The following is a 25,411-nucleotide window of genomic DNA, read 5'->3' on the forward strand; positions in this document are numbered from 1 at the left end:
AACAGCCATCCTGTTATCACATTTTTCGAACTTGAATCACAGAGCAAAGTAGAAAGCTCAGCTCAGTCTGTGTTTATGATTGACGTTTGTGTATAATGTGCCAATGACTAAAAGGCATAGTATAAAACAAAAAACTTAAACTTTCCAATAGACATTCACCTTACCCACACTCACTGCAAATCAGAAGTACAACTGATTGAACCATCTTTAACTTTATTTTGAATTACAACAATTTATTTGATGACTTGGCTAAAAAATAATACAAAATTGAAAAGAAAAAAAGAAGAAGAAGAAGAAGAAGAAGAAGAAGAAGAAGAAGAAGAAGAAGAAGAAGAAGAAGAAGAAGAAGAAGAAGAGAAAAAAGAATAATAAACTTAACAATTGAACTTTATCATACGGAATATAAGTGTATAACAATTGACTTGGCTTGTATCCCTATAGATGTTAAGGTTACTGATACATTATTACATTCAACGTTGCAAAAATTATGAAGAAACAAAAAATTAGGATTATGGATTATTTTCTAAAAAAAATTAATTGACATAATTTTTTTTTTTTTTGAAAACAAATTACTCATTGGATAATTATTATTCTATTTTTTTTTTTTCATGCTGATAACAGCTTAATTTTCCATAGGTATTTGCTGAGTTTTATTGCAAGTGTTACTGAAAAATCACATTATCTGCAATGTTTTCTTCGACTAATTTGTTGAGTAAATATATTTGCAGGTTCATATATACACTAGTACTATTTAGTGAACGTTACTGATAAATTCATTATTCAGAGACAAATGGAGTAAACAATTGACTTGTTTTTCTTATGTCGCAATCGTATGTTTTTTAAATGTCGCTTCACCACATAAGGGTCGACACTCCATGGAACAGTGGTACATCAGAAAAAGCCAAGGGGCTGAGAGAAGCTAATGGTCGTTATAATTGTAATATCAATCACATTTTTATAGCAACTTTCTAACTATATTTCTACAATGTTTTTATTAGTATATCGTTAACAAATACAAAATTGACACTATACACTGGGTACACAACTATGAATCAAAAATTACCAACAAGACTTATCTATACTAATTGGACCGCACATTAGTATCCCGCCTGAACTGGATTTTGACCAGTACAATACAGACTATGTACCTCATCAATTTGCCTGTATAAACAACAATCATATTATTATGGTTTCTCTGGAGCTTCACTTTCAACACTTTCTTTCTCCACGACTGGGCTCTGCACCTCGTCAACAGGCTTGTTATCACTTGACTCTTCTGTATTCGCTGGCTTTCCCTGTTAAAACCATCGGATTCAGGCCACAGTTGATTCAGTTGAATATAACAACATTAACAAGTGCTAGGATGCTCCAAAAGACGCAATATGTGCAGCTATGGTGATCATAGTGCATCATTTTACAACATCTTCCATGGTTAGGATTTAAAGGCGTAACCAAAAATATCTCTTCAAGCAATAATGGTAGATTAACATGTATGACAATAAGCATCAAAAAATGCATATTTATTTGTTATTGGAAATGAGACTGCTACTAAATAGTAACTCTACACAACAGACCAACAGAAATTAATTTGGAGACCAACATGCCAAAAGACATAAAGAAAGATGAAAGAAAAATGGGTAACAGGGTAAGTGCAACTCTGATTAATTCTTCGTGGTAGTCAAATACTCAAATATGTTTTTGAATTCTGATAGCCATCCTTGACGAATTCTGATAACCATCCTAATTAATGGCTCATAAAACTGCCTATGATCCTTATTTATTGGGAAAAAAGCAGTCACTGTGTAATCATGTATTGCTTAAAGGGAGAGAGTGAGGGATAGCTCAAGTGGTTAGAGCTTCCCTCCCGATTCCAGGAGATCCTGGGATCGATTTTCACCCCCGCTCTTGTGGCTCTCTAAACACCAAAAAAAAAAAAAAAAAAAAAAAAAAAAAAAAAAAAAAAAAAACGTATTGCTTAAAGGGAACAGCATACACAGCTTTGTTTACTTTGAAGTAGAATACAATGATATCTATTGGTTTAAGGGTCAACTAAAGACAGCCTCTCTGTTATCGTACTTATCACAGGGGCAAAGCTACAAGCATCTAACCCCCTACCCTGCCCAGGAGACGATTGGATGCCTTTATAGATAAATTAGTTCGATAAATCAATAGTTCAATGTTTATGTTGTAATGACCTATACTCCAGTTCACACTATAGGTGTCTTCTTTTCCTCTTCTAAATTAAGCTTTACGATGAAGCTGAACGATGGTTGAGTCTCTATATTACTCTGTACTCCCTAAATTTTAATTACAAATAGAAAGTTATACATACTAGCAACATATAAATTCAACTATGACTTGGCAAAAACAGCATTATCAGAAGTAAATAAAAAAAAAATCTTATCAAAGTAGGCTACCTTGTTCTTGTCACGCCATCCAAGTCCAAAAGGTCTTGCCAGCAGGCTAATTTTTCTAGGAGGCACCTCGATTGAAGGCTCCATATTACTTTGTGCAGGCGAAGAATTGTTTTGTGACCTGCAAAGTAAAGGTCAGACCATCTTACATCACAATATTATATCTTGAACAGACAGAAGCCAAACTTTTATTTAAAAGATTAACGTGTTCACAAGAGTGCTTGCCCATTTATTAAATGATATATGTTTGCATTAACATGAGAAAAGCAGCTCAAAACTTCAAAGTTTCACTCAACCTGACAGCATACCTTGGAGAAGGTTGAACTTTCATTTGCCCGGACTGGTATTGCAGTGTAGCTTCCAACATCGACTCTGCCATAACTACCCGCTTCTCCATTTCAGCAAGTGAAGCTATAACCTTATCATACTTTTCCTACACATATGTAAAGAAGCATGAGTATTATCCTAACAAAACCTACAGCAGCACATAATTTGAAAAAATATATAAGTAAAAGGATGGGGAGGACATATAATTGAAGCAGATAATTTAAACCTACAATTTTGTTTAGATGTGTATTGTGCTAATTAGCAATCAATAACTAAAAGCTAGCAGGTCAACGCACGTGATAATCTAAATCTTTATTGAATATGCAAAAACATCTAAGAAAAATTTCTTATATACGAAGTATAAAACTTGATCAAGCAGTTCAACAAGGTAGCTGGATTTCATGAACTAAAATCAAAATATGTCTTAACACTATGTCCTAAGAAGCCAACAGTATGTATTCAACTAGCCTTTCCCTCCAATTAGATGGAACAAAAACCAGGAGGGGAGGGGGTGGAGGATCTAAAAAGAACCTGAAGAGTTTCAGCAGCATGCCTCTGAGCTGCCGCTTCTTGTTCAGCAAATCTACGGGCATCTTCTGTTAACTTCTGCTCTTGCTCAACCCGCATCAAGACCTGGAAAGTTATTTGTCTTGATTGTTATGAGCAAAATTTTATGAACAAAATTTGCATAAAAATTTTTCAAATATAAGAAGTGAATTATGCTCAAAAGAATTTATGCATACTCAATCTTTTTCATTTGAAGAAACTTCTCAATAATAATTTTGTCAAATCTAAAAGCTAGATTACACCTGAATCATGGCACTTTCTTGCTCCTGCTTATCAGCCAGGACACGACGTAGCTCTGAAACCTCTTGTTCCAATTGTTCAACCTGCTTTCATAAAAGAATACTTTAAATATGCAACTTGCTACCTACATAAGTGCTTGTACTTTTTTAAAATGCTAAATCTTGTATTGGTAATATTCTGATTCCAGGAAATGGTAAATATAAAACAGTTAATTTCAAAGTAAATTGTATCCAATCAAACACTAAACTTTAGACTGGCTGCTCCATCTTTTGACAGCAATCAAGACTAGAAGCCTTTACAGATATTTCATAAAGTACACACTCCACAGTCCAATATGTCTATGAAGGATATATGATGATAACATAGGGACATAGGGTAGCATAAGGTTTGGACTTTCAATTAAAAATTTGAATATAACAGAAACATACCCTTGCACTTAGTTGTCGACGGTTATCTTGCTTCACCATTTCCATTAATGCAGTCTCCAGCTCCTCTGCTCTGGAGCCACAATAAAGAAAAAAATAATAATAAACAAACAATGTTAAAACTTACCAGAAATTACTCAAAGGTAAGAGAAATGATCTAAATAGCTGACAATCTAGCACTTTTCACAGGAAAATATGCTTTGGTTTCAGCATACATCAATTGCAAGTAGGAGAATGAGGAATTATTATGATTACATGATCATGCTACATGAAGAGGAAATATATTTAAATATTTCAAGCAAGAATCATAATCACATGAATTATTGTCCAGAAGCACCTAAATTTAACCTCCATTATGATGCCATTGATTATAACAAAAAAAAAAAAAAAGCAATCTAGTGACAGCAGCCACAATAACTGTAGCCTAAAGCTAATGCATAACATGATAACTAAAATGTTATTAGATGATTAAAGAAAAAAAAAAATAAGAGCAATAGAGAACTTGAGGTCAAAGTTTAACAATGACTAGGTTCAAGAATTGAAAGATCCAATATCAGAGAGTATACAAGGGTCATGTCTTCCTGTCGAAATGTAAGAGCAAAAACAGTAAGGTGTGATATGATGAAGGCTGCATACATTAGATCTCCCCATTCCAGGTTTGAGTGGGAACTGGAGGCTTGTTGATAATAGCATAATACCAATGTTGAACATATAGAATTGACAAGCACAAATTATAAATTTGTGTTCATCAAGTAACAAATCATACAATTTCATGAACATTCTTCTCAAGCCCTTTATTTGGTCTTCTATTTTTTTTTTTTTTTTTTTTTTTTTTAAAAAAAAAAGAAAGAAAAAAAAGAAGGAAAAAAAAACCCTGAGTTATACTCGGGTACATATTAACAATTCAATAAAATTACACTTTTGGACGAAGCAATCTTTGCCACAGTTTTCTGTGGAATCTAATCAAGTTACCCTCTTAATCCAAAAGGATAAAGAGAAACTACAAAGAACAGAAACATGACATCACATAGGGACACAATAATTACAATATTCGGGAAGTATATACCAAATCCTAGTTCAGAAATTAGATTAGGATGTCATCCCTTATTATTGTTATATATGAGAAAAGAAAGCCTGAATTTCACCTTAGCTCTGCAGATCTTTTTTCCTCCAGCAATTTGCATAGCTCAACCTTCAACCAACCCGCCTAAGAGAAAATGTAAAGAGAATAGTTAGAGAAACTAAATAAAAGAGAGGGAAGAGAAATAATGGTATATTTAAAGTATCCAGTTTCAGTTTCTATAACTAGCTACTCGATGCTCTTAACACTTCCTACCATAATATCCCTCTAATTTTCCCAGCTACCTAAATACCCTAGATACTGTATTACCAAGCTTGCCACCAAATCATCAGTGCATCGCCGAGAGAACTGAAACAACTAGAACTTTTCCATCCTAGAATGAGATTTGGCCTTACATTCCCCCCACCCCCTCCTATTCATCAAATACATCAGCTCAGACCAGCAACATGGCTCACACTAAGAGATTTGCAAGAAATCTATGTTTCCTTAGAGCTGTTGCTTCATTTCTCCTCAGCTCTTGATCTAAAGCTTTGTGCAAAATCTTTGCTCATATAATTAAATTTGTTTTCCGTATGAAAAGAATCTAACAGGCTGGAAACTAGATCAGCAATCAGTTCAGTATTTGAAAATTGTCTATGATGTACCCAAAAAAGCACACAGGAAAAGCAGATAATAGATCAAATACCACTTTTTGACTCAATTTACCAAATCCTGAACATAACAAAGAATATTTATCAAGGATTAATGGAATTTACAGGTCTGAAAGACTAAAAACTTCCAAGGTCAATTTTTTTAAAATAATAAAGGCATGTCAGTGCGATGACATCATCCGAAAGAAAAAGTAAGCTTCCAACTTAGCTATTCCAGAAAGAAATTCAGTCATAAAGCTAATAAGCTAGGAAGTCACTGCTTTCTGCAAATTCAGACAAAAATGAGAAATAACTACACTAAGCATAGTATTTCTCATTTAGCCAATAGGGCTAATCAATAAATTGTGACAATGAGACTGAAAGCTAAGAAATAAGCATTAAGCCATTACCTGCTCTTGAAGGTCTAAACCAGGATCAATGTCCACACCTCCAGTCATACCAATAAAGTAATCATCTGGCGTAGTTGAACCAGATTCCATGTGGGTTGTATCGCCATTCGTTTTTTCATCAGCAACTTTTGATTTGTCTGTCACAACAGATCCAGGATCATGCTTAAAACTGAACAGCTTAGAAGCAAGACCCTGTGAATTTTTCAGAGCCTGAAGGCACTTGGATCTTTCTTCAATAGCAGCTATTACTGCTGGTCGATTTTTATCTCTTAATTCCTGCAGTCTAGCTTCATGCACATTTTGGAATCCCATGCAAGCTGTCAAGACTAGTTGACTGCTGTCAAAAGTTGATCCAGCAAGAGATTGCAGCAAAGTAACTGCATCTCCCGCATCTTTTGTTGTCACCAAGGCAGGGCCTATGCAAAGTTGAAAAGGAGATCATCATTATTAACTGTTAAATAATTTTAAATAACAGTTCAGGAACCCTATGTCCCCATAATTTCCTAATATCTGGAGAAAAAAACTCTTCCCTCTTCATTTTGCAAGTAAACTACATCCAAAACTTCTTAAAACAAATTTATAATCCCAGTACCATATAACTCCATTAGTGCAAGGGCAGTGCGGAACAGCATGACACGTGTCCCTTCAAAGAGAAGCACATCCCAAACTCGAAGAACTGATGTAAGAAAGAAAAAAAAAAAAAAGCAAATTATAAACAGCTGATCACTAAAATACTAGAATTGTCAAAAACAAATATATATATTAGAAAAACTTCAGGCAAACAATGATGAGTATATGCTGCAGAATGTCCAAAAGAGTCATGCACCATAGATATCAGGACATTATCTAAAATCAAAAGTAGAACCTAACCACTTTCCCATGGAAGCATATTCATGAATATAGAGAGAAACCATGGTCCAGTAACCCATGCCACTTGTACGCCCAAGTAATCAAGATGATTAACTGCAAGAAGAGAGGTCACACCATTCAGAAGTTGTAGAAAGAAAAAAAAAAAAAATAATAATTAAAAAAAAAAAAAAAAAAAAAAAATCAGTTAATAACAAGAGGATACAAACCCAATTTCGGGAATCTTTCACGCACCAAGTCCTCAAAAACAAGTTGGTCTACCTGTAAAATACAATATTGAGCATACAACTTGTCACATCCCCAAAAAAGGTAATTGTACATACAATGCATGCTGATAGAATAGTAGGAGAGCATTACTACCTGACATTCAATCATCTCTTCTGAATAATAACCATCAAAATAGTCATCCATAATACCCATAAGGGTCCTGTAGATAAAGCCATTGAAATAGTCACCCAAATGACCCATCAGGGCTGCCCACATAATATATTACTCCCTCTATCCCTATTTAGCTGACACACTTTTGACCGACAAAAGATTTAGGCAAACTTAATTGACTTCTTATTTTATAGCGTGATAGTTGGTAGTGGGGTATTATATTTTGCGAGTAGTGGGGTACATTTTTATGATAGTGGAAAATGAGAAGTGTCAACTAAATAGAGAGAGATTTACAAGGAAAGTGTATCAACTAAATATGGACGGAAAAGATACTGGACAGTGCAGCGCATGTAGAGCAACATTAAAGTGTGATTAATGTAGAAAGGTTGTAACAATGAACGTTTTCAGACCTACCAAAAGGCATTCTCTTCAGGCATCAAAAGCAACAGTATGCCAGCAAAAAAGTTCATAGCCTGGTGATACATAAAAAGAGATGACAAGCTGAGTAAGTTCTTCAATTCCATTGTGCATTTGATATACAAAAGCTTCTCTAAAACTTCTATAGGACTAGACGTTAAAGCATGCAAAACCTTCTAGAGTTCTAGATAGTATGAATTTAGTAATATGATTAAGTATTTAGAAACTAATGAATTAATGCAAGTTGCAAGCTTAACCATGAAAACAGATAACTGAATGTTGACATTTAAAAAAAAAAACGAAAGAAAGAATGAAAGAAGAAAAACAAAAACAAAACTTCACAGTTTTGATGGACAGAACCGCAGGAAATGATGAGTTTGTTTGTATAATTTGTCAAATGCTTGGTGCTGCTAATGATTAAGGGATTCCTAGAAGTTTCAACTTTCCAGCCTCCTCCACCCCCCCCCCCACCCCCCCTCTCTCTTATTCTCTGCCTATGTCATATTATCAATTTAGCACCCCCGTCAAAAGAAATAATAAAAATTAAAATAAAATTAAAAAACACTTTATGCCAACAAAATATATCCACTATAATTATTGGCTCTTCTAATCAAACAAAAGCCTAAGATTGTTTTGTCATCATTTCCTTTTAATCAATGCATCAAATTTTTGAATATGTGGTAGGGAGTATTAAAGTCCCATGAACCTGCCACAATGTCAACAAACCATTTCAAGTCTCAATTAGGGCTGACAAAAGCTGACATGACACGATAAAAAGACATGAACCCGACACGAAATAAGAGGGTATGGGTCAAGATTTCTCGACCAGTTAAAGTAATTGGGTCGACACAAACCCAACACGAAATTAAACGGGTTAGGTTTGGGTTGAAATTTTCACCTGAAACCAACACGCATACTGATTAAATTAATGGGTTAAACTGAATCCAACATGCTGAACTTGTCTATTGAAGTAGTTAAGATAATTGATTTTTCATATGTCAATCTTACTAACCCTCCTAACTACATAATTTGATAGTATAAATATTTTAGTAAAAACTTTTAGTGGGCAAAATTTTTGGTTTAGAAGGACAAATTTTACTACTATTTCACTTTAAAGTTTTCTATAGTCACTTGTATGAATTAATAAAGTAAGTGGGTAAAAGGTTACCCGAAAACCCGTTTAATAAGAGGGTTAGGTTTGGGTCAAGGATTTTCAACCCTTTTAATAAACGGGTTAGGTTTGGGTCAAGGGTTTATCATCCCGTTTAATATTGACACGAACACAAACCCGACACAACACGACCCGACCCGTTTGAAAGCCCTAGTCTCAATCAACCATCAGTGACACGGATTGGATTTCCAATATGATTTAAATTCTGTAATTTTTTAGAACATTTGTGAGCAGAGAAATTTCAGCTACTTTTTCTTCAAGTTTAAAATGCCCAAAACATTGCTAGCTTGTCACTTATGGTCATCCCTGTTTTTCAGCATTTAGCCATTTATGGTACAGTATAATTGGGGATAAGTGTTTCCGTGCCTCATACTTCATAGTGTTACTCTGATGCAATCACAAATTATCAAACAAACAAACAATTTACTCAGTTGTCCCCCAGTTAACTCAAAACTTGAAAACATAAAACCACATGGAGAATTACCAAAAAGTTTTCTCCCATACCCTCAGACAAGTCTTAGACTACATAAGAAAATGTTTTAAGGATATTATTAGACATCCCAAAAATCAAACACATTAGAAGTTTTATAATATGGAGTTGATATTTTGTACGCAATTCCCATATACTCCCAATTTTCAATACAATTTCTTAAGTACTGCCTCAGTCTGAAAATCAAGTTCCTCTTCGACTCAGGCGTGGAAAATAACAGTGACCGTTAAAATTTGAGCTTTACATTGAATTCTACCATTGCCAAAATAAAATGGTTTTCTTGGACCATTTTAACCCCTAAGCATAAGGAGAGTTCTACATATGAATTCTACCATTGCCAAAATAATTGACTTGGATATCTTCATATCTTAGAAAGTAAAGAGATACCAACTCCTCGCCTGATCAACTTTAAGACCAACACAAGACGCCCAAATTAAAAGACAAGCCATTCCACTAAAGCTTCTCAAATGTATAATCGAAAGTTTTCTCCTTCTACTAGAAGCATAAACTAAACAGTTCTAAATATTTGCAACAAAACTGGAAAAAGTTCAATAGAAAACTTGGATATGCTAGGCACTAAACTAAGGTATACTTCATTACTTATGATCTAGAATTCAAAAGAAGAGGTAGACAAGATTTTCAAAGTCAATTACCTGGCAATAGCCAACTGATGGATTATGCCGAGCATAAGCTATAAGTAATCGCCTTAAAGCATTTCTACCATTCTCATCCAAAGCAGGGTGGCCTGGGAAAGTACGGGGTAAATCCTGTGTGCATATGATTATGGTAAAATCAGGGCCTAAAACCTTTTTAATATATATAGTATTGACAAGAGCAAATTTCAATTCACCTTTTCAATCTGCCCCTTCCATTTCTCACATCGTCCTTTACTTTCTATACCAGGCTCTTTATCATTTATTTCTTCTTGATTTGTTTTATAACCATGATTACTTTCTGCAGACAACAGATTTTGATAGTAGTTCTCTACTCGGCGTGCCTTCACACCAACAAAGGCTTGCCAAAGCTACAATTGTAAGGATTAAACCAACTATTAAACAAGTATACCCAGTAAACAACAAATAACATGTAGCCTAATCAAATAATATACCTCTCCTCTAAGGGCCATTGGCAGTCCCCCTCGAACAAGGACTTCAAGCTCTTCTTTCCATGGAGTACTAGAGTCTAAGTTGGTTCCTTCCAAAAGGTTAGTAGTTGCAGGTGAGGCAGCACTATCAATAGAAGGGACATCTTGAACAGGATCTGATCTCTCCACATCATAGAATTCTTCTTCCGAATCATCTTCCGGTGCTCCTTTGGAAGATTTAGCCTCTTCATTAGTTTTGAGAGTCTTTTGAGGATCAGTATCTTGTCCTCTCTTAGACAGATGGTTCATCTTTTTTACCCGAACACTCATCATATCCTCTATTGTACATAATGACGGTCTTATGTTCGACCATATTTGAACTTTGTGAGTTTTCTTTTCCTCTACTGCTGGGACCACTGGCTCCTGTTCTCCATTGTCAACTGAATTAGGTGTATCAGTTCCATTAAAATCTTCATCTGATATTTGATGATTAGTATCAGCTTCAGATGTCCTGTCACCTTCTTTGTTGTCAGCTGCATCAACTGCTACCCCATCAACAGGCAATTGGACAGACTCGGATACCCTTTCCAGAAAAATATTCCATCGATCAGATCTTTCTTCTTCCTCTTCCTGAAAAGCCAAATATAAGAAAAACAACAATTTCAGAACAATAAGTTACATCCATCACTTTGTGAAAGTGAGACGGGATAGATAGCAGTCGAGTTATAAGCACTTCATCTACTCAATACTGGTATAAACTAATACGAGTTTAATTTAAACACAAATTCAACAACTATCATCTTAGTCAAAATGTTAGCCAAATATTCTTCATAAAAATCTCAATAAATATAAATGTTTGGAGACGACTAACAAAAACTAACTCGACCTTGATAACTTATCTTTTTTACCTTTTTGAGGATGATTATAGAATCTAACAACGAATAGTGTGACACCATCTCACCTAAGACTTCCTCGTTCATATAAACCACGAAAACCAATCAAAAACGAATAAGGCCGAATTCCTCAACTCATTAAATCATAGAATCCCTATAGCAAGTAGAACATTTAAGTATAGCAAACATTTCACACTCATCTCAATGCACAAAAACAATTGCCAATGCTTCAAAATCCCTTCAAAATTCATGAATCGATCAAAAACACGAGCAATAAAACTATTAAGTAGTACCTTGTAAATGTTAGCATACTCTCTATATCTTTGCACATGCTGAGGCCTAACAGCAAATCCATAAGCATCCCTACAACAAACAAAACATGAGTTAAGTATAACATTGGGGTCTAAGTTTTTAATTTTTTCACCTTTTGGGACCTAAGTTTTTTTTTTCACCGTTTGGGACCTAGAGTCCACTTTCCGGCCAAAAAGTAACTAAGGTGAGTTAAAAAAACATAGTCCCTTAGTTAAAAAACATAGTCCCCTATTAAAAAACTTAGTCCCCTAAAAAGTAAAAGGTAAATTTGTATTTCCACACCTAACAACACTCCTCCAATTACTCAATTAATTCTCCAGCAATCTGAGTGATTATTTTAGGGACATTTGAGCCACATCCATATGGGAAATCTCTTGTATGATGAACTGATTTCATATCCGATAAAATCACAAAGGGTAAATAAGCATTTCCACACCCCAAACCCACATACAGGTGGAAAATACGAGAAAGTGTAATCCTAGCATTGTAATTTAATTATTACTACTTTTACTTCCCTAATTCATAAAACGTGAGGGACTAAGTTTATATTTTTATTAATGCTTCCACTTTCATTATTGTCATTATTCAATTTCAATATTTAATGATGTTCATAAGAATATGAAATAACACTGATTATAAAGTTAATCATACCTATGCCAATTTGTTAATTTTAAATCTGGAACAAAAAATAAACTTTTTATTTTTTATTAATTTTAAGGAAACTTAAACTACACAAAGCGAGCTCTAATAAACTCTTTTTATATACGCAAATAAAATACACCGTAAAAAAAATTCAATTTTCTAAGTTGAACACATACAAATCAAATCTTTGTATCATATAATAAATTGAAGAGCATAAAAACATACAAAAAAAAATTGCATAAATAATCAACACATCCAGAAAATAAAACCAATCAAATCAAAAGAAAAAAAAAAAAACATGAAGTTATCAAGAACATAAATCACTTTAAACCTTGAAACAAAACCTTATAGTGAAAAAATAAAATCCGAGCACCGAGAAAAAACTAAGTATTAAATGAAGGGACTAAGTTTTTTTACAAGAAATTTAATAAAAGGTACAGAAATTCAATGAAGGGATTAAGTTTTTGCTCCGGTGAGTTAAACTTAGGTTAGTTTGCCGGATTATTAACTAGAGGTCCCAAAAGGTGAAATAAAAAAATTAAGGTCCCAAAAGGTGAAAAAACTAAAAACTTAGTCCCCATTCTTATACTTAACTCAACAAAACATCATCTCCAAATTAGCAATATCTCAATCAAAAATCATATCAACATTTTATCCAAAAAACAAAAAGATGAAAAACACTAACATACAACACAGCATTGCTCAATTCGTACCACCAAATTGAACTCCAACTAAATTCAACTCGAATTCGACATTAAAATCCAATCAAATTACTCAACCCTTGCTCAAACCACAAAACAATTAGATCAAAAAATGTAAACCTACATTTCATCAAATATCAATCAAAACCGACACAAAATTACGTCGGAAAAACCAAAATTAAACCCATATTACACAAAAATTACGTCGAAAAAATCAAAATCAAAATCAGCAGCCAAAAAATCGACAGAAATCATGAAATTGAAGAATGAAAGCGGGAAAACAGGAGAGCGCGTGAAAGAAAAACAAAAAAGGCTAAAAATGGCGGAAAAAGTAGAGAGAGAAACCTCTTGTGTTCGAGAGAAATGAGAGGATTAGTAGTAGAGTTGAGTTTCATTTTCATGATCGGGAGGAGAGAGAAAATAAGAAAAGAGAAGATCTAGGAAAGAAGGAGGTTAAAAATTAGGATTATAATTTGATATTTATTTAATTTTCAACGGGGGTTGAAGAGAGGGAGACTATTATTATGGTGTTGTACTACTGGTGAAGTGGTGCAGCAGAGTAGAGAGAGAGAGAGAGAAAGGGTGTGCATCTGAGCACATGCCAGTGGGAAGCAGCAGCGATTTGATGATGAATTTTAGTAAGAATGAAGGGTGTTGTTTGTGATTAGCATGTGATGATTTCTTACAACCCAAATTTGGGGGAGATGTTGTGGAAGGTTGGAATGGGTTGGTTTGAAAATTGTTACCATTTACAAGTACTCTCTTTGCCTTTACAATTTTATATTTTTTTTTTTTTTTTTTTTTGGGCAACCAAGCTGCAAAAGGTTTGAATAATAGTAATGTGGATAATAATAAGGGTAACCCTAAGGGTTATATATAAGTATTAAATATACTCTTGAAAATTGTATAAAATTAGGAATTCATGACAAACACACGCACAAATTAGTGTTATTAGTGTTTATATTTTGATGATTTCTTAACTTTTTATGATTTTAAGTGTAAATTAAATGCTTATATATAGCCCTAAGGGTTATGGATAACATTTTCCTAATAATAATAATGAATTCTGCTCTACTCAGCTCGATTTTGCTCTGCTTCAATCTGCTCAACTCTATTCTGCTATTCTGAAATCTGCTCTACCCAGAAGCTAAAAAGAACAAGGTCTTAGTTGATTATATTTTTTTATTTGAAAATGTATCACTATAATTCTTTTTTTTTTTTTTGAACACATATCACTATAATTCATTGGTTCTCTCTTATCTTGAAAAAAAAATTAAAATAAATAGAATGTACAATTTTGGTTCATTACTTATAAAGTTACCCAAAACAATAAAAAGTTGACTCACCATAAATAATAGTTACATACTATTAAAATGATTAAAAGTTGACTCACTATTAAGATAAATATGATCAAAGGTTTTTATTGATAAAGTTGATCTGTGTAAAGAATAAAGATTAGATATCAGTATTTGAAGATAACCATCAGTTTAATATTACCCCAAAGAAAGTTAAAAGTTACCTAAATTTGGTTAAAAATTACACTAAAATAGTTCATTATATGCTAAATATTATTATATACCTGATGTACACAAATGATTTGTCACCACTATAACCCTAATGTCAAAATTTTAAATTATTTATTTTTCTTCTTAAGATTCTCATACTCCTTTTTTTTTTTTAATAAGTGCATCACTTTACTTTTAATTGTATACAAACTTTGACTATATTCTTTAAGGTGTTAATAAACCGGTCTGAATCGAAAAAATGGATTGAATTATACCAAACCAGATCAAAGAACAGATCTGGCCTTTAGGTTAAGAAATTTATTATTTTAGTCTGCATTCTGGCCCGGTTCAAACTCTCTTAAAAATCATTCTTGGACAGATCCATTATATTTGTTTAAAATAATAAATAAAAATCTCTAAAGTGTTATAAAAATATTTTCACATATGGAATGAAATTCTAAAACCAATCCAAACGAGTTTGGTCTGGGTTTGGTTCAAGCAAAAAACGGTTCAATCTCCGAGTATTAGATTTAAATTTTTGGTCTGTCATTGGTCCAGTACAGTTCAGTCTAGTTCGTTTTGTTCTTGGATTGATGGACAATCCTACTTATAATATAACTTGTATTAAAATATAAATTTGATTGTATGTATTTTTTTAACCATTTATTTTTTTAGTAATAGATGTAGATCATGTAGTAATTTTGAAAGTTATACATTATTGACATGTATGTCTGTCGAAGTGACACCGCACATCAATCAATTAAAATGAATGGAGTAAATAATCACATTTTCTTTATATATAAATAAAATTAAATATTTGATATTTCTAACCTGATCCAACTGCCAATGAAATACATAATACACACTTTAACTCACTTGTCTAATATGATGTATGTACATAAATAAATTGTGCACTTATTGATAAACGGGTTTGGGCCGCACCCGTCATCAAAAGAGAGAATCCACTTTATATGACCAAAGAACATTTCATTTCAAAATAATATGACAATAGAAGGAGTAACCTTAATGTGGAACACTTACATGTATAAATGTATTATTTAAGAAGTTTATACTAAAACACTTATTTAGAAAAAGAAAGAGTATTAATGATGCATGAAATTTCAGTTAGTAGAATATTTTCAAAACTAAGCCTTTTTCGTATGCTTTTTGGTGTGTCTACTTTTAGAGTTATGTACAATAACACTAAAAAATTCAACACTTCTAAGTAAGTGTCCATCATGTTATTGTTTAAGTGGGTCTAACCAACCTCATATGATCCTCGACGGTGACTCATATGATGCCTTCGATAGTTAGATAGTGTTCATTGTTCAAAGTCATAGCAACATCAAGAAGAAATCTTGCCAAAACATATTATGAATAATTAAGTAAATCAAAGTTTCCATCTAGACAGCAACAAGAAATGAAACTACTTATTAAAAAAATAATAAAAAAAATTAAATTTTTTTTTTAAAAAAAAACTCACATATAAATAAATCATTTGTTAAAAAAATCATTTGTTAGAGGAAGCAACAAATAATGAATTGAAATAAGCTGCTATGTATACGATAAAACTACATACAAATTTTGGGCTTTTTACACGCCAAGAGCATCACTATTCACTACTATTAGTAAATAGAGGTGGTCATCGTGTAGGTTGGGTGTGTTGGGTCATGATCATTAGCTAATAGTCATGTATGCCGGGAACATGCAGCCTTTGGGTGCTTCCTTCGGAACCCTTGCTCAGTTGTTCCAAAGGACACTGACCGGCGCTGCCTTAAGGTGGTTCCTCTCCCTGGATGACAAGTTCAAGAAATTGGGAGGACATATGCAATGAGTTCAAGTGTTCAACAATATGGATAGTTACAACATCGAGGTAGATGTAACCAAACGTGACGACTTAGAAAGCACCAAGCTGCAACCTAACCGAGACCTTCTTTGAGTACATTACCAGATGAAGGAAAAGGGCACCCCAAATGACAACCAGACCCCTAGAGTTTAGTGATTGATATCAAAGAGAGTCTTTGTCTAGTCACTCAACTAATCTACTCGTAAAGTGCTAGTAGTCTAGTAGTATAGCGTGTATGGTAGTTAAGTAGTGGCGGAGCCAGAAATTTTAAATCGGGTGGACAAATGAAAGAGCAATTTTTTAAAAAAAATATTTAAAGTTTTACAATTCAAAAATATGAAATACAAAGTATTTATCAAAAAATCAATATCATATACCAAATTTTCCTCCATAAACGTATTTAATTAGGGATTCGTAAAAAAATTCGAACAATAAAAAATATAACTATTTTTTTTTTTTGAAAAACAAAAATATTTCATTAATTAAAAGTCATACGACATCTACAATAGAGATTCGACGTTAACAAATACATAAGATATTGAATCAAATAGAATTTTCCTTCATAAAAACTACGATCGTCGAGTAGATCTTGCACTGCAGAGCATCTCCCGCTTATATCGCTGAAAATTACAGCCTTGTTGGAGAGACAATCTAACAATCCTTTGTAGCCGTGAGGATGATTTCCTTCTGATTCATCTGTTCGTATTCGAAAACTTGATAACTTTTTATATAACTATTTAAATGTAGTATTTGTCATAATTACTTATTACAATCATAATTTGGGGTAATATTCATGCAAAACTACAATTACAATTATTCAAATACGTATATGGTGTAATTGTTAAAAAATAAATTGAAGTAATACTATTTTATACATTAAAACTGCAATTATAATTATTGAAATAAGTAAATGGAGTTGTTTCAAAAAAAAAAAAAAAAAAAAAAAAAAAAAAAAAAAAAAAGGTAAATGGATTAATTGTTAAGAAATAAATTGAAATAATACTAATTTATAAGGGGTTTTTTTTTTTTTTTAAAAAAAAGGAAACTACAATTACAATTATTCAAATAACTAAATGGAGTAATTGTTAAAAAAAAAATTGAAGTAATACTATCTACTGAAATAAAGATTTCTTGAAATGGCTTTAAAAAAAAGAAGAAAAATGGTTTAAAAAAAAAGGAAGAAAAATGGCTAAAGAAAGCATTGAACTCTGATCTTTGGAATGACAAGCTCATTAGTCATGAATATTACTCGACCCAGGGGCGGAGCCAGAAATTTTAAGCTAGGGGGGGCGATGGTTGAAACAATATATTATTACAATTATTTTTTAAAAATCGCAATTTATGATTTTTCATATTAAAAAAAAAATCAATAATAGATTACATGATAAAATTATTGGCAACCTATTTTCCTATATACAAAATTGGTGTAATTCCACTTGTTGAATATGAACTTATAAAACAAAATAAAAATTACCGGAGTGAATAGAAGTAGAAGATTGAAGAATAAAAACTTATTGAAGAGTTTAAGAAGTTTAGTGTAGGATTTGGGCAAAAAACAAAGAGGAAAAAATAATAAAAGATCTACTATAGTCACTGATAGTAGGATCGAAGAGTATAGAATTTGGGGGAAAAAAGGAGAGGAAAAAAATAAAATGAAAAAATATGCTTATGTCATTGAATAGGATTGAACTTCAGACCATGGAGAATTACTATAAGCCCACATACCACTAAGCCACCTAATTTCATCAACATTTTAGTGAAATCATTAGTATACATATTAAAAAACTGCAGGGGCCAATTAATTAAAAATAAAGGACACGGATTTGGGCTACAGGGGCTGGGCCTCTTCCAGCCCCCCCTGTAGCTCCGCCCCTGCTTCAACCACTCTGCCAACTCCCTTGCTATAACACATATTAGGCAAAATATTGTAGTTAAACTGAATTTTTTTTGGGAAGTGGGGGGACATCTGTCTCCCCTTGTCCAGTTAAGACTTCGCTCCTTCCTTCTCCACTATGGAACCCCACTTGGGCTGCAAAGCATTCTTTTCGACCTTGTACTAAGCTAAAGAATCATAGCTGGCTTTTTAAAACACATAATACATTATAAAAGACATGACAGAAGAAACAGAGCACAAAACATTTTAAAACACATATAATATATTATAAAAGACATGACAGAAGAAAGAGAGCACAAAACACATACAGAGAAATCGGTACTTCTAATTGTCCACCCAGGCCCAACTAACGGTTCCTTATATAACATAAAGAAACCCTAGATTATTCCCCAAGAAATATCATTAGTCGAGTGAAGACATATTTTAATTTGATTCCTAATTTTGGGTAGGGCGACGACCGTACCCATTCCCCAGCTTCCATAGTTCTTTGTAAAATGGTTATAGCTTTCTCGTTTTTAATCAGAATTGAGCATATGACCTATTGTAATAAACCTCTTGAAATAAGCTATCACCTCCCACTTGAATCACCTCAATATCATTTCTAAATTGAGAGATATGTGTGTTTGAAGTTGACCATTAACAAATACCCTTTTTTCAGCTCTCTTTAACATGTATTCATCACCGGTCTTTAACACGTCTATTATAGACCCAAATTAAGGAAAAGTTTTAGATATATTATGTTTACATATTAGAAAATAAGTTACTTATTTTTAACATAAACTTTCTTCTTCTTAATTATTGTAATGTAAGATACATAATTATAACTATGACTAGAAATGTATAAAAAATTATACTCTCTTAAATCTCAGTTATTTGTGCATTACCAATTTTAACTTTAACTCACTTTTTAAAATCTTAGCTTGTTCTAATATATAATTTTAATTATGTAAATCAATTGCAAGATTCTTTTAATGGATGGATAATGAATAGGATCTAAACTTTACACAAAAGAATTGGCAATATGGTTACAAAAGTTCACTTTATTGCAATGCTAGATTACTAGCAAGATCACCAGGCATTTTAATTTTATTTTTAGGTTATTTATTTATTTGGAAGCTTTATCATATTAATGTTAGTCAAACTGGGTAAGTCATGTTCTTTAAGTGGCATTAATTAGTGGAGTAGTGGTTAGGTTAGTTGTATTCATAAGCTCAAAGGTAGATGTGACTAAAAGTATATCGGATTTTTTTAGTTGTTACATTCCTATATTTTTTTAGACACTAGTTACGTACATAATTCACTTTGATTATTGTTTGTAATTGATATTTAAAGAAAAAAAATAGTAAAAGTAAAATATTCTTAGAAATGTCTCAGTGCGTGCATATATTATAATTTTTGCTTACATACTTATTAATAATTAATGATATATTGATATAAGTAATAGAAATTATACATTGATAAACACACATGACTAAATTAGCATAACAATTAAAAAAGAATAAAGGTAGTACATTTTTTTTTCAATAAAGGTAATACGTAGTATCCCGTAATTTATATACGAGGTGCATTAGCACGTTTACGGCCTATATTTTAATATTATTAAGGGTTATCACGTTTTATTATTTATTATAATAAAAACAAATAAAATGGAAACAATAAATTTTCTCATTAATACATAATACATATAACAAAACATAAAGCATGTGGCACCAGAAAATTAAGGATCCAAGAGTAAACTTTAGAAGATTTTGGCATAATAATACAATTAATTAGCAGGCTGGACAAAACCCTTTTTGAGTCACATTTCAACCATTTTACGAAATAGGCAATTAAAACATATAAAGTAAGTTATGGCTCTTACTTTTCAGCCTATTCTTGCGCCTAAATTAATGTATAAATTTGATCTGATCTCTACGTTTGTAATCTGCAATTTTCCCACATTTAAATGATCCAATACATTATGAATTGGCAGCATAGTGTATGCATGTAAGGAGTTTTTTTCACGTAAAGGGAGAATTAATCATGCATGGTGATTAATTAACACCAAGGTATTAGGTATATCGTTAAAAGTATCGTTTAATTGATTAAAAAATAATTTATTTCGATTATTAGCAAACAAATTTCTTTTTTTTCACGACCTTGTTAAATTTGTTACGAGTCATAAACATAATAGAATAATACTTTATGTGAAGTTTCAACCAAATATGATTATTATATTGTAGACTTGTAGTTATATAACTATGTAAGTATCCCAAAAGTACTAAAAAGTCAAGAGTCAAGACTCATAAAACTAATTAACAAAAACGTTTTAATGAAAATATGATTTTTTTTTTTTTGACTAAAGAAATTAATGTATATATGATTGTACTGAGTTTAATGTATAGATTACAATAATCGAGTTTGACTTACGGCCATATCTATTACTTGTAGTACAATTAGTGGTTCATACACCCAGGTGTACCATGCGCATGGTGCACCTGGATTAAAGTGGAATGAACATCGTATATAGTTATTAAGAACATCATGAATTTATAAAAGAACATATTACTGAAATATAAAGAACAAAGTAATTTCTGATAAATGGTATTTAAAAAAAAAAGTAAAAGATTATTACTAATTGAGTTTTACCAAAAACTTATGGGAAATTCTCTTTGGTAACACTATATTTTTAAGTTTTCTCAGTGATAAATTGCAAAAAAACTTATTATCTTTGGTAAACTCGAATTTCTTATATTAAGCTAATGGTAACATTAATGACTAATTTTAACTAAATATTTAACTATAGTTAGTTTTTTTTTGACATTTAAATGTTAAATGATAATTTTAAAACTAATTTATTTTTAAAAAAACACAAAAAAATCACCTCCTTCCCCGACCAGCATCCACCACGCCGGCGCTCACTCCCCTGCCCCAACCCATGTCGCCGTCTATCCACCTCTCTTGCCGGCGCAGCATCGGCATCTCCAGCCCCGAAAATCACCTCCCTTCCCCACGAAAATCCAGCCCTCCTTCCCCGACCAGCATCCACCACGCCGCACCTTTCCCCCTTCCCCCAAAACCCACCTCCCTTCCCCACGAAAATCCCAGAAACCACCCCCGAAAATCTAAAATTCCTTAGCCGCCCAATACCCCACCATCAAAATCCCTAATTGGCTTCAAAATCCCCACCTTCGAAACCAATCGGTTTTTAGAACCATGGCCTTCAACCTGAAGCGCCGCCGCTGATTTCACCTTTGAAATTGATTGATTTCATCCTTATTTGCGCCGCTAATTTTCGCCGGTGGTTTGGGTCATGGGTTTGGGTTCGATCTAGCGCAAGAAAGGGAGGTTGCGTGAAAGGAGGAGATAGATTGAGAGGATGGTTGTAATGTAGTTGCGGTGGGAGGAGGATCGTGGGCGGTGGTGTGAGGTTTTGGGTTGGTGGTGGTTGAGGAAAGGGAGGGGGATAGGGTCGCCGACTAGGAGGGGATGTGTGCCGGCCAGGGGAGAGGGGGGTTGGGATGCCGACGGTGGTTGCTGGTTGTGGCAGTAGTTGGCTGGTGGTGGAAGGGGAGATTGTTTTTTTTTTAATATATTTCTAAATTCAATTAATTGTTAGAAAATTAATTAAACTAACCATGGTTAAGGAAAATTGGTTAAAATAGTTATTCTCTTTGGTATCAATAATTCAAGTTTACCAATGATAATAAGTTTTTTTGCAATTTACCACTGAGAAAACTTAAATCAACAGTGTTACCAAAGAGAATTTCCCAAAACTTATTGTCAAATCATTTTAAAACATTTAGATATCAAGAATTTCACTATCCAAAACTATTTTCACCCAAATATAATTCAAAATTTCATTTTTAAATTTCAAAAATTCAAAATTTAAAATTCAAAATTTAAGAACATATTATTCAAGTGTAAAGAACATACTTAATTTATATACCTTGAAGAACATTGTTTGTAATATAAAGAACACATAGTTAGGACTCAAAAAACATATTGATTAGACTCCAAAACATATTTGATTCCATTTTTATAAAAATGATAAAAGAACATTCATCAGAATATGAAGAACATCATCTTCAACCTGTGAAAATATTACCAAAACAGAAAAATAGATATAAAAAAAAAAATACTTCTCTTCAACAATGAATTTGTCAATTACACCTTTCAATTATAAGATTCATGGAAACGATTAAATCACTTCGAAATCCAAAAATTATCATGGCTTCTCTCTCTATAAAACTCCATTTCTCTCTCTTAACAAAAAAATGAAATTCTATATACCAAAAATAATATTGAATGTAAATAATAAATTAATTTCATAAATCAAGGAATATAAATCACAAACCAATACCTCTTAAATCAAGAAGAGAATCATTTTTTTTTTTCACTCGTGTACTTTATATTTGCACACGATGTTCTTTCCGCGTTTATATAAGTCTTGTATTCTAAGTGGGTGTACCATGAGCATGGTACACCTGGGTGTATGATGAAAATTTCACTTGTAGTATTTGATTGATTAAACTCAAATAATGATTGGATATACTGTTCAATTATATATGTTGGACTTAGGGGCATAAACTTAGGGCTGAGTTAAAAAGGATCGGAAAAAACTTGTGTGGATCAGGTTATCGTGGACATTAGATCTGGATTTATCACCTGCCGTGTTATTGAACTTATTGACCGTAATTCTAACATAGTGATCTTTATTAAAACTTGTGTTGACCTAAATAACAATATAATCAAGAGATTGGAGGTCTACAAGTGACAACTGAAGTTATGTTGCATATATGACCCATATTCTATTTCAATATAGTGAATTAGTGACCTCCATTATTCATACGACTAGTATATTAAAACTCTCACTATAAAAATATATTAATCACTTTTTTTTTTTAATTTTGCTGAACATATATTAATCAGATCTTTATTATATCATTAACTTTTATACGTGGGTTGCCAGCCACCATGTGGCTACTTGGTTAGTATTATACTTCGTAGGGGGTAACTCTGGTTTAGTTGTAGGGATTACATATATTAGGATTACTCTATTAGTATTATAGGGGTTACTCAATAAATATACTTCGTAATAAAGGGTTATTATGTCAGTGTAATAAGGGTTATTATGTTAGTGTCATAGTGTTTACTTCAGTTTTTAGAAGCCCGCGCTCTTATAACAACAAACTGACTTATTTTAACATAATGATAACCTTTATTTTAATATATTGTATTTTTTAATTAATATAACAACCTTTCTTATAATATAGCTATATCTAAACATAGTAACCTTAATATTAGTGATCCACGATAAATTAATGGGAACACGTTCTATTAAAGAGTTTAATGAACAAAAGTATTTGAAGATTTGATCTGCATACGATCCAATACTTTATTTTGTTTAGTTTATAAGCGAAATTCTATTTAAGTATATACTCCGTAATTGTTTAAATAACATTGTAACTTGTAATATAGTTCAGTAAAATTTGTGTGTTCCATAAATATTAAAAAAAAAAAAAAAAAAAGTCAAACGTGTTAATTATCCTAAGAAACTAAGAACGAGGAAGTATACACTTTAGATATTAGCTAGTACGTAATGTAAACTTGTAATGGATTAATTTTTTCCTTTTTGAGGAAGGGGCAACGGATCACTTTTTCTTTTGGAGCAAAACGAATCACCTTTCTTTTAAAACAAAATTGGATCACTTTTATGATTTCACCAACTTTAAACTTCCTATCCAAATGTGTTAGTACACTTTTGATTACAAAGTCAAAAAAGTGATTACTATCATTATTAATGTTAATCCTACTCTTTCAGTATTCATGTATATCCGTTTCAACATTCTTATATGTAGATACAAAATTATCTCTAGCTCAACATTAAAAATACGGGAAAATGTTAAACATAATCCTAAAGGAGATATATACATATATATATGAAACGCCAAATCTTTTCAATACATTAGATAGATTTGTTTCTCCTATGTATCAGTTTCTTGATGTCGGTGATAGAGGTCTCTATATAATAAATTATGGAAAATTTGGGTGACCAAATTGCAGATTTGAAGATCATTGACTAGGCATAAAGGAGACAAAAGATGGAGCCCATTTAAAGATCAAATTGGTATAACGTTTTCACATGAATCATGATTCATGATGATGTTCCCTCGTTCTACCTTTCCACCCCCTTTATAGCAAACAACAATAACTACTCCTGTAGTTGCAGGATTCTCTTCGTCCTAATTTACTTGTTCCATAGCCATTTGCACGGGATTTATACAAATGAAAACATTAGAGTAAAAAAGTGAGTGGGTATGATGGGGCCAACTGAGAAAAGTAGAGAAAAAAAAACTGTGAAAAAATGTGGGACAAGTAAATTGGGACGGGAGAATACTACGATGGAGGCGAGGGTGGTGATGCTGATTCTATGAAACGATAAGCCAGATTGATGCCCTATGAAGATGAGTTTATAAGCACCCCGGTCCCTAATATATGGCTGGTGAATCTGGTTCGGCCTCAACCCAGCCAGTGTCTGGGTTTGACCAGCCAATGTGAGCTGATCTACAAGCGCACATCCACTGTCAAGCAAAATTTCCCCTAACCCGGTTTGCTGAGCTCAATCACTATAGTTACATCCACACCGTGTAGCTAGATTAGCTACCTGATACCTGTAGGCTCAATTTTCACCCAAGTTCAGAGCTAGTGTAGACGTGTAGTTGTCATCGATCACAAAGGACTGTAGCACAGACCCAAAACTCAATTTCAGTACAAGAGGACAAGCGTTTTAAAACAATGTCCAACACTCTCTGCATCTAAAGGGCTGCTTCAACCTTTCATTCAAAAGAGAATAAGAATTCCTCATGTTCGAAATACGAAGTACACGTTAAAGTTTTCAGAAAATGCATGACTTATTTCTATCACAAGAGTGAATAGCCTAGAAACATGTCAAATTCAGAAACAAATCACAAAAATTCTACATAATATAAGCTCAGTACCGTAGTGACTGTACTACTGAATCAATTAAGCAATTCATAAACCAAGTATTAGCAAGAAGATCCGGTATATGCACAGTAGTAAGAGATGCACAAATAGTACAGCATATGACATAATTTAAATACACAGAGGCATAATAA

At 32.6% G+C, this 25,411-nt stretch overlaps 1 protein-coding gene across 1 annotated transcript; it reads right to left on the reverse strand.

Moving 5' to 3' along the window:
• Positions 1 to 923: 923 nt before the first annotated feature.
• LOC110699519 (TBC1 domain family member 8B-like) lies at positions 924 to 13,877 on the reverse strand. The gene is made up of 18 exons (XM_021877010.1): positions 13,394 to 13,877; positions 11,687 to 11,756; positions 10,525 to 11,130; positions 10,267 to 10,440; positions 10,070 to 10,183; positions 7,753 to 7,811; positions 7,321 to 7,387; positions 7,170 to 7,221; positions 6,964 to 7,056; positions 6,686 to 6,769; positions 6,094 to 6,509; positions 5,119 to 5,180; positions 3,977 to 4,046; positions 3,551 to 3,631; positions 3,273 to 3,374; positions 2,723 to 2,847; positions 2,418 to 2,535; positions 924 to 1,295 (listed from the first exon to the last, which is right to left on the reverse strand). The coding sequence occupies exons 1-18, from the start codon at positions 13,447 to 13,449 to the stop codon at positions 1,185 to 1,187; spliced, it is 2,460 nt and encodes an 819-aa protein (XP_021732702.1). The 5' UTR covers positions 13,450 to 13,877; the 3' UTR covers positions 924 to 1,184.
• Between the last annotated feature and the right edge of the window lie 11,534 nt (positions 13,878 to 25,411).

Source organism: Chenopodium quinoa, unplaced genomic scaffold (genome assembly GCF_001683475.1).
Source record: "Chenopodium quinoa cultivar QQ74 unplaced genomic scaffold, ASM168347v1, whole genome shotgun sequence".
NCBI lineage: Eukaryota > Viridiplantae > Streptophyta > Magnoliopsida > Caryophyllales > Amaranthaceae > Chenopodium > Chenopodium quinoa.

Bases quoted from the DNA above. Each gene is read 5' to 3' on its own strand.
- LOC110699519 (XM_021877010.1), bottom strand. From the start codon at position 13,449: ATGAAAATGAAACTCAACTCTACTACTAATCCTCTCATTTCTCTCGAA. The intron at 10,441-10,524 runs GTATATTATTTG...TTACAATTGTAG, and splicing joins CAATGGCCCTTAGAGGAGAG to CTTTGGCAAGCCTTTGTTGG. The intron at 3,375-3,550 runs GTGTAATCTAGC...ATAACTTTCCAG, and splicing joins AAGAAAGTGCCATGATTCAG to GTCTTGATGCGGGTTGAGCA.